Genomic DNA, 11,252 nt, shown 5'->3' with positions numbered 1-11,252 from the left:
CGTTTATGTTTCAAGTTCAGTTGTAGTCTTGGATGTTTAGTTAAATGGAATTATCTTATTTATCTTTGTTTAAATTGATCTCTTGTTATATATGGATTGATTATCTTTGTTCGTGATTATATGAGAGTTGGAATTTGTGAATGTGGTGTGGGTTCAGATTCTCATGTGTTTGTGGATATCGGTAGTTGGGATCAAGTGGTGAAGTTCAAGTTGGTCTGGGTATCTAAGGATATAGAAGTTTTCAGACCCTAGCATATATCAAGTGGGGGAGAGTGGAACCTCACAGCAGGAAGACTTTGAGCCAAGATTCGGTTCTCAGTCAGATTTCTCTAAGTTCCAGACTTCTGCGCAACTGCTAATTCTTCTGGTTTCGTGAAAAGACCATCGTCAGCTGTTGGATTTTCCCTTCGATTCATATTAGTCTTGGTTATGATAGCATCTGTAGGGTGTGCTTGTGCTTACACCCTAGGGTATTAGGAGCCTAGGTTGAGGGTTTACTTGTCTGTTATCGTCCGATCGGGGTTGAGCCCGAGTGTTGATAGTGGATAGATTAGTTAGGCTGTCGGAGCCAAGTAAGAGTGCGGTTTAGTTCAGTATGTGATCAGTTAGTTATCATTGCGGTGGTGCCCTTGTGTGCGGGATTTCATGTTGACATCTGGCTGAGAAGCTCGGGAACCGATTAATTTCACGAATTTTCATTCATCATTGGTTGTTGTGGAAGGGGGGTGTGCATCATGAAGTAGAAGCAAGAACTAATTTCGAGGACGAAATCTTATTTAAGTGGGGGAGAATTATAACATCCCATTTGAAATAAAATAAATAAATAAATAAATAAATAAATAATAAGCCCTAAAACCCCGAGATGTATTTTATATTTTTATGTTAGCCCTAAATCCGTAATAATTTATTTGAGTATTAGCGCAAGGAGTTAAATGTTATAAATTCTGGAAATCGGGGGTTAAAGTGTAATTTTTGGACTAGTTATGAATAGATTTTGAATGTTAGGGGCTGTTTGGTAACTTTCGGACTTGCACTGAAAGGATTTTTGGAAGCAGGGGCTATAGAGTAAATTACGGATTTAATTTGAAAAACAAGGGGGAAGGAGGGATTGAAAGTGTTAAAATGGAATTAAGTTTGATAGGTGGAGGCGGGACTAAAACCCGTCACACCCTCCCATTGTTCCTCGTTTAAGAGTGCAACACCCCAAAACCTAACCCTAAAAACCTTGCAGTCGCCACCCTTATCACCCTTATCTCTCCAGTCACCGCCACCTCCATAGTCACCATCGTGAACCGCCTATGCACCGCTGCCGACGAAGACGAGAACCGTGAGGCGATGTCGTTTCAGTCGGGAGATTGGAAGAACGAAGTCGTGGCTGATTGCTGCTATTCTCGATGACGGACGCAACAACCGCCTCCCCGCCGCAATTGCTCTTTTTTCCCTCCGTTTTCGTTCTGTCCCACAACATCTAGTTACCCGTCGTCGCCGCCACTCATACGGCTCCTCCTTCTGTAGCTCTGGCCGTCGTCTACTACCCCAAAGGAGGTTGTTGTGGGCGCTTGTGTGTGCGTATTTCGCGTGTGATTGGAAGTGAGTCAAAGCTAGTAGAGTTCTTTGTTGCTACAGTGGTTATCTACACGCATATCGAGGTTAGTTTTGCCTCACTGTAACCGTGGGTCGAAGGCACCAATGTCGGCCCACTAGTTTTAGTTATCTGTTAGCAGAGGGATGCCTTAGGGACTGTATATAGTCATGTAGGATAGACTGAGGACTCTTGATCTAAGCTCTCTTACCTGTTCCTTGTTTGGTTGTGGTTCTAGAGTAGGATCACCTGTCCGGGTGACTATCTCACCTCTGAGTACATACGACCATGCATTCCTTAGATTGTTGATATTTAGTATGTTGTTATGCTGTAGTGATCTGTTAGATCTGTGTTCTGGTATCGAGTATACTGCTATGCCGTATCTAGTATGCTGCTATGTTGTAGTGATCTGTTAGATCGGTGTTCTGGTATCGAGTATGTTGCTATGTTGTAATGATCTGCTAGATCTATCTCTTGGTATTGAGTATGTTGCTTTTCTGTAATAATCTGTAGAACTGTATGTTATCTGTGGTTGATGGTTGTCATCTATGGAGTGCCCTTAGGGATTATCTGTAGTCATGTAGGATAGCCTGAGAACTCCTGGTCTAGGCTCTCTTGTCTGTTCATTGTTTGGTTGTGGCTCTAGAGTAGGATCATCTGTCCGGGTGGCTATCTCACCTCTGGTTACTTATGGTTATGTATTCTATGGAGGTTAGCTGATAGCGGGATTTTATGCTGTGAGAGGACTAGTAGGCGGTAGTGAGCTGTATGATTGTCCTTTGCCTGTATTATGTGTCTGCTTGATCCTGATTGATTATATGTCGACATGTTGTGTTTGGTTTGGGTTGAGGTGATCTTGCTTTGTGTTGTAGGCTAAGATACCCAGTGCGGGCCGGTTGTAAGTCGTAGGCACGAAGGCTTGGGAAGAGCGATAGGGTTGAGGCGGTATGCCAACAAACCCTAGGTATTCCAGCCCGATGGATGATTGGACCCGTTGTATATTGGCATTCCAACCTGGGGTATTCCATCCCAAGGGTGACTGGACGCAGAGATTGACTTGCCTGAGGTATTCCAACCCGATGGTTGACTGGACCCGACATGTTTGATTGTATATGTTATCCGTTTGTAAGGTGGCATTTTGGGGGAAACTCACTAAGCTTTATGCTTACCCAGTTGTTTATTGTTTCTGGTATCATCGGTGACTATGAGAAGGCGAAAGCGGGACTGTACACACTCATTAGTAGCATTGAGGATTCCGCGTTTTCTATGATACTCTGATTTTTAATAAATGTAATTTGGAATGAACAGTTTTCTTAATAATGGATTTATAAATTGGGAAGTTTTATCTTAATAAAAATGAAAAAAATTTGGTTGTGAAAATGGGACATTACACAAATAATATGGGGTGGTATGCGAGATGACTGAAGGCACCTGCGGACATGGGACGTTACACAAATAATATGGGGTGGTATGCGAGATGACTGAAGGCACCTGCGGACATCCAAAACTAGTGGTTCTATTGGAAATACCAACATGGAACTACACAATATGGGCTGAATTTTTGTGTCAGATGGCTGAAGGTACCTCTCGACTTCAAAAACAACTCTTGGACTTGCGGTAGATATCAAACAGACCTTCAAGTGTGATATGACTCTGGAAATGAATTAATGAAAGAATTAAAAAATAAATTTTATCATAAGAATTGTCCTTCCACAAAACTTAACATTAACTTCACTTTTTGACAGACATGGAAACCTATCGATGAAGAATCAAATAAAGGCCTTAACTACTGTTGAAGGTGTTCCAATCTTTCAGGACTTGCATCAAAAGACTCACTTGATTAAAGGTTGAACATTAAGAAAAATGTCCCTCTTTCAGGATTTGCATGTAGTTGTGTGCCCAAATGAAACAAGAACTATGTCTTATTTGACACATCAATTTCTTTTCGACTACAATTAATATTATTAGTTGTCAAATATTGATATTATATTATTATAAAAAAATCATTATTTTTTGGAATAGCAAGTTGGAGTCTGTGCATTTTTTTTAACATTGGAAGTGTGCATGATTATTTTGTAGGGATTGACTTGAAGATATTATTAAGGAAGAGAAGGCTAGAAAAAAATGTATGCTGATCTTTGTAATAAAACCACATAGCATATCATTTATCTTTAATCAAATATGTAATTGTACCAGTAGTATTTTTAATCAAATATCTATGCTTCTTAATTAACGGTTTGCATTTTTTTAACCCAATTTTTTTAGTTAAATGCAAAAAATTTACAAAGTTAGTTGCTATTTCGTGAGTTCAATGCTCCTTCCCTTTTATATTCATTTTGATTTTCTCAAGTTTTTGGAATAGTGGTGAATTGAATACTGAAAATGAAGATGAAACATACTCGAACCAAGGAATTCTTTGTTACGTTACACTCTTATTAATTGTTTGCTTTCCTTATTATGTTATTAATGAATACATTGGCTTCGACAACATTACAGTGGAAAGCAATGAAAACTACTATATGATGGATCATATGTAAAATTTATTCGAATCATTTTTGTTACATAAAATACAATGAAAAATAAGTCTAACTTATATATTCCATCAATTGAACTTTTAATTTTTATAACGCTTTTCAAAAAACTAAAACTGAACTTCATTTATATACTTCTTGAAAGAATTTTAGATTTTTAGATTTTTAAAATTGCTATTTTACAAACAATTTTTTAGGGAAAAATATTATTTTCAAGAATGGTGCCTTAGGATTTATATATGCGTTGATTTTAACATCATGGTTAAATTTTTTGGCTTGTGGTGGAACTGAGCAATATGACATCTCATATTGTCGGTATTGTCCCTATAAAAGGATTTTATGATTAAAAGAAGGGCTGATTACTTTTTATATAATGACATTATTTTTTATATATTGTTATTGTATTTATATAAAGAAATATATAAACACTACAACATACGTTAGTATATAAGTATGCAATATATTTGTATGTTAGTATATAAGCATGTAATATATTTATGTATTGATGACATTATTGTGTTTTTATTAAACATTATAAATTATTTTCTTTATATTATATATTTATTTATATATTTGGTTAATACTAATATTATGTTATTTCTGATAATCATGATGTTGATGTATTTGACAAGTCCAGTTGTATGGTAAATAATATTAACTCAAGAAACTCATTGATGAGTGAAGTTTTTTTCCGTTAATTTTTATTGTTCTATGTTTCGTTAAGTTAAGTTTATGATTGGTTGTATTGTTTCATATGTTTAACTTATGTAATTTGGTTATGCTTGCAATTATCTCAAACATCAGGGTACAAAGTAGAATTATATACAATTTATTTATTTGGCAGCTTTTCAAACATTATTTAGTATTTTTCTTATGTTCTTTTTACTGACTTTTAAGTCCTAACCTTTTACAAATTTGCGTTCATTTAGTTTTGGACTTGATGCAAAAACATAACGTGCTTGTGTTTATTTGTGTTTTATAATATCCAAATTCCTACTTCCATTTCATTCCATTACAACATTCTACTTTCATATTTTTTATCAACGGGTATTGTACTTCAAAATTTTGACACAATCATAATATTGTACTTCCAATTTTTTCTAATTAGGGCATTATATTTTGTAAGATCACCGTATTTTAGTTGTGAAACATGTTTTGCATGTGGATTGCATTGTGTGTTAGTCGATTGATATTCTTTTTATTTTATTGTGTTTTAATGCTTTTTTTTCATTCATATTATGTTTGTTTGGATAGGTTTGTCATTATACAATGTATGTTAACACATAGAACAAAGTAAAATTAATATTTTTATATTACACCGGTCAACCGTCCACCGGAGGGGTATAAGTTTAAATGGGTGTAGGGTATAATAGTACATGATATGCACGTAATCATATACCTGGAACGCTGGAAGGGCATGATAGACACTCCTTAATTGAAAAACGCTTGCTTCACCTACCATTGCCATTGTTGCATATGCGACGTATCGCTTCACCATCTTCCTTCGCCAAAAGTAAAACCATCACCGCCTCTCTATCCCAATCAAATATTATTAGCTCTGGGGCCATGATTTTGGATTTGAAGAGCATCGACTTTAGCCACTACTTCAGCGGATATGTCATGCATGCATGGAGGAATCCTTCCACTACAAGAAATTAGAGTATTACCGGCGACAGGCGTCGTCGCTAAAAGTGGGGCTGGTCGCTGCTAATACTATTAGCGGCGACATGTCGCCGCTAAAGGGTCGTCGCTGATGCTTCGTCGCTACTAATCAAACGGTCGCCGCTAATGCCCGTTGTCGCCGCTAATAAGTTTGTGTCGCCGCTAATAACCTATTGTCGCCACTAAAGGTGTCGTCGGTTTTGGTGTTTTCCTTTATATATATATATATATATATATATATATATATATATATATATATATATATATATATATATATATATATATATATATAAACCATATAAAAAGTATAAAAACTGTTATGATATTAATTAATCTAATCCTACATCATTCCATTCATAAATATTAATACAACATCCATTAAAAATACTCATCCGATTTAACATATAACAAAATATCGAAAATACTAGTCTAAAATACTTGTACAAACAAAACATAAAAAAATCCTACAACTATCTACTCGTCATCGTTTCCTCCGGTTTCATTTCGTTGTGGCAACGAACGAAACCAATCTTCAAGTGCAGCACTACATGCCGGATCTTTTAACATTGTTTGAAGCATTTTCAACTACAAATAAAACAACATAGTCTTATAAGTTAAACTAGCATTATAACATTCTATATACAAAATATACATTCCACATACAAGCAAAGTATAACAAAACTAACAATTACCAATATATAAACTATATGGCATCCTAAAAGTTAAAATTGGTAGAATCGGACGGTAAATCGGACAACCGGAAGAGAAGAAGATTCAATCGGCATCTCACGGCTCCATTCATACTGCATTCTGACAAATCGGAGGCTAAATCGGCGATGCCATCGTTTGAGGCCGAATAAGTGTGCTGCTCCAACATACGCTAAGTGGATGCGGTTTGAGGCCCTACATCGATCCAATACCATGAATTGTTGGCTCCCTGGATGTGGACTTGCAATGTCTTTAGACCTTACTAGGACCTTCGTCATCAATGGAAGATGAAGGCGGTGGAATCCGGATATGCTCTCTCGTATCCATTCAAGGAGTTCCATTTATAATAATGAGTAATGACGCCATTGTTGCTAAAAGGTTAGTTGCATAATTGTTCCGCTAGTTGTTTTTATGAAAGCTTTCAAGTTGTGTAAAATTTTAACTCAAGTTTATATTTGTAATTTTCATGACAGTGTACTTGCTCTTGCGATTAGTGTCTCACCAGGATTCAAACCGAACAAATTAAGGAAGCTAAGCAAAGAATCTTGCACTTCGGTATTAGGTAATGTATTCATATTTCTAGGTCTTCACTGATCAAAACTAAGGTCTGAGAAACAAATTAATCATGTATCCCGTTCCTCAAACCATTCACTTTGACATTGGTGTTCTTATTCTTAGTTTTTTCCTTTTTTTATTTTCGATTGTCACATTCTGTTTGCTTTTTATTTTAATAGATATGCATCTGGGATATATTGCCATCTTTTTCTAGATGTTATTTGTTTATTGCCATCTTTTTATAGATATTATTTTTTATTACCATTTTTTCTAGATATTATTCGTTTATTCACTTTATTGTGTTTGATAAGAATATGCATTTAGTTCTTGGACTGTTGGGAAGTCATTGCATGCCTAATTGTTGAAATCTAGATTTGCATCTGCATCAACTTCATACTTCACATCTGTTATATATTTGTTCATAAATGAACATATGTTCAATATTATATTTATTATGAAACATCTCTTCAGTATTAATATTGAAAGTTACATAGTGAGGCAGCTACTAGAAACGAGAAGTTGCCACAACAATTAAAGGAGATTTCTTCTGAAGACTAAGGCCATACTTGTCATTCATGTCCAAATCCTTGCCTTTTACTTCATCAGGTAATGCCAAATCGAACTTGTATATCATATTCGCTAATGCTAATTCAATGATTATTATAGCAAATGGAATTCCAGGGCACCCTCTACGTCCACCACCAAATGGAAGAAACTCAAAGTGAAGCCCTTTATAGTCTGTAGAAGAGTTGAAGAACCTTTCAGGCCTAAACTCTTCTGGTTCTTCCCATACGGTAGGATCTCTTCCAATCGCCCAAACATTCACAAACGCTTGTGTGCCAGCTGGAATGTCGTACCCCATTACTTTCACATCTTGTATTGATTCTCGAGGAAGAAGTAGTGGAAGTGGAGGATGCAAACGTAAGGTCTCCTTGATGATGGCTTTAAGATAATGCATTTTCTCTAAGTCCTTCTCCAGAATCATGGATCTCCCTTGTGCTATTTCTGTTACTTCTTGTTGTACTTTTTCCATTACTCTTGGGTTTCTTATTAGCTCACTCATTGACCATACCAAACTTATGAATGTAGTATCCGTTCCAGCAACAAATACATCCTGCAATAAACATAATCTTTAATGGTGTTTCATTATGCTTATGTCATTGTGCATTATATGTTTATATATATATATTAGGGGCGGATACCGATAGAGATGAGTGGGGGGACATGCCCCAATGGACAGGAAATTTCTATACACGATGAATTGAGATTTGATAAAAAAAAATGTTTTTTTATTAGCCCCCAGTGTGTCTATTGGATTGTAAAAATTGAAGCTGCCTAGTTTCACTATGGAAGCATGGAGACGGTAGTTTCCCAAAATCACCATTGCAAAACAATAAATAATCAAGAAAATAAAAAATATTGTCCCGATTCTTGCTCATAATTGGAACTTTAGTCCATTTTTTTGGAAATTATCCAAAATCATCCTTTAACTTTTATTTCTATTCGGCTATTTTCCTCAACTCAAATAAAATGACTTTTATACCTTTTTTTAGAATTTAATATAGTCGGTAGTTAATATAGTATCACCAGACCCGAAAAAAGTTTGGTATTTGACTATATTTTTGTTCTCCCAACCTATATAAATCTTATCCGCTAATATATATATATATATATATATATATATATATATATATATATATATATATATATATATATATATATATATATATATATATATATATATATATATATAGGTTCAGATGTTTAAAGTAATTATTGTGTTATTGTATGCATAAATGTGGGCCAATCAAAATTTAAAAAATAAATAAATAATCAAACTAATAAATAAGGGTAATTTAGTAATTTGATAAATAATTTCTACAAATACACTCCTATAATTATGGTAATTACTTTGACCTACCCTTATCCACTACAAGAAATGTGGGTATTAGCGGCGATGGCTTTAGCAGCGACACTAAGCATTAGCGGCGACATGTAAATGACGCGTTACATGTCGCCGCTAAAGCCGTCGCCGCTAATACTCAACAGTAGCGATCCGCGTCAAATGAACAATATCCGTTCGATCTGTATTCAATCGAACGGTTGTAACAGCGTGAAAAAAGGTGCTGACTTTTCCCTCCAGGTTTGTCGCCGCTAATACCCATTCGTCGCCGCTAAAGGTCCGCACAGATAACCCCTCTAGTTCGCTGTTTCCTGCATATTCTGTCTGCCCTTTTCTCTCATTCTCTCCATCGTCGGTCTTTCTTACACCACCGACGCCGCCGTCCAAACCTCCATTGCCACCAATACCGGCGACCTAGACTTCCATTACCGACGACCAAGAGGAGACGATCATACTTCAATTCCGGAATTTTTACCCATTTAAGGTCGAAATTCTTCCCTATTTTCGATTCTTCTTATGTTTTGATGTTTATTTACTTAGTTTAAGCTTTTAATTTAAGGTTGTGTTGTTGTCGGAGTTGTTGCCGGAGTTGTTGCTGAATCTGTGGAATTTTTGCCGGAAAATTTCGAAATTAAACTACCACAGGTTCCTTTTCATCTTTCATTTTATAAATAGAATGTGTTTATATGTGTATGATGCATTTATGTGTTTTTACATTAGTATTTTTTTTTGTATGTGTATGTTATTTGTATGTGTTTTATTTGTGAATGTGAATGTGTAATTTGTATGTATGAAAAAAATGAAAGAAATTAGGTTGCTATAATAGAAAAAAAGTATGATGTTCTAATGAGTATGTGTAGAAAACATGTTTATGTGTATTTGTATATATAATGTATGTATTTATGTATGTAATATGTGGAAAAAATGAAAAAAAATGTATTTATATATGTAATGTATGAGTTTTGAAATTATATATGTAATTTGTATATATGAAAAAAATCAAAAAAAGTTAGGTTGCTATAATAGAAAAAAAAAGTATGATGTTATAATGAGTATGTGTAGAAAACATGTTTATGTGTATTTTTATATATAATGTGTGTATTTATGTATGTAATATGTGGAATAAATGAAAAAAAATGTATTTATATATGTAATGTATGAGTTTTGAAATTATATATGTAATTTGTATGTATGAAAAAAATCAAAAAAAGTTAGGTTGCTATAATAGAAAAAAAAGTATGATGTTATAATGAGTATGTGTAGAAAACATGTTTATGTGTATTTGTATATATAATGTGTGTATTTATGTATGTAATATGTGGAATAAATGAAAAAAAATGTATTTATATATGTAATGTATGAATTTTGAAATTATATATGTAATTTGTATGTATGAAAAAAATCAAAAAAAGTTAGGTTGCTATAATAGAAAAAAAAAAGTATGGTGCTATAATGAGTATGCGTAGGAAACATGTATATGTTTATTTGTATGTATATGCTATAATGAGTATGCGTGGGAAAAATGCGTAGAAAAAAAAAGTTATGATTTGTTTTTATTTTATATTTTCTTTCAATTTTTTAAGGTGTCCTCACGAGTCTTCACCAAAAAGAGTCATCACCGGAATTGGGCCCTATATATATATATATATATATATATATATATATATATATATATATATATATATATATATATATATATATATAGATAGTCAAGATCAAATAAGAAGGAAAATTTTGGTAGGGAGGTAAGAAGTTTTTTTCCTACATACTTTTTAGCGAACAAACAAAATGAATCATTAGATGATTCATTTGTAAGATAATTCACAAGAAAAATTCCCAAAAAAAAACATCTTCATGATTAAATTTTAAGTAAATTAAGAAAAAATTATCTTTTATGACAATTTTAGTAAATAACAACAAAATCATTGTATAAATGAATCATTGTGATGTTTTTTATAGAATTTTTTTTTGTGAATCATGATATTTTTTATTCATCTAGTGATTCATTTATTTTGTTCGTCAAAAAAATATGTAGAAAAAAACTTTATTACCTTCCTACCAAAAAAAAATTTCTTACCGGATATATATATATATATATATATATATATATATATATATATATATATATATATATATATATATATATATATATATATATATATATATATGTTTGTGTGTGCGAGTGAAACCTTTAAAATATTTCTTACTTCAAAAAACAAAAAATCTCATATTTTATTTTTTATAAAAATTTGAATTCGTTTAAGGGTATCTCCAACCTATACAATATTCATACCACTCTACCTCACAATTC

The 11,252-nt window shown here is 33.5% G+C and overlaps 1 protein-coding gene across 2 annotated transcripts in view; it reads right to left on the bottom strand.

Annotated features, from left to right (window-relative positions):
• Positions 1 to 7,419: 7,419 nt before the first annotated feature.
• Positions 7,420 to 11,252, bottom strand: part of LOC145158008 (cytochrome P450 Tp4149-like) — a 22,628-nt gene continuing 18,795 nt past the window's right edge. For both annotated transcript variants that reach the window (XM_079076977.1, XM_079076974.1), the window contains exon 2: positions 7,420 to 8,152. In XM_079076977.1, coding sequence (XP_078933103.1) covers positions 7,544 to 8,152 — 609 coding nt within the window. In that variant the 3' untranslated portion in view covers positions 7,420 to 7,543. The remainder of the gene's footprint in view (positions 8,153 to 11,252) is intronic.

The sequence above is a fragment of the Lactuca virosa genome, chromosome 1 (assembly GCF_052849685.1).
Source record: "Lactuca virosa cultivar CGN04683 chromosome 1, Lactuca_virosa_CGN04683_v6, whole genome shotgun sequence".
Taxonomy (NCBI): domain Eukaryota; kingdom Viridiplantae; phylum Streptophyta; class Magnoliopsida; order Asterales; family Asteraceae; genus Lactuca; species Lactuca virosa.
The sequence above is the reverse complement of the archived record's forward strand: the minus strand, read 5'-3'. Positions and strand labels throughout refer to the sequence as shown.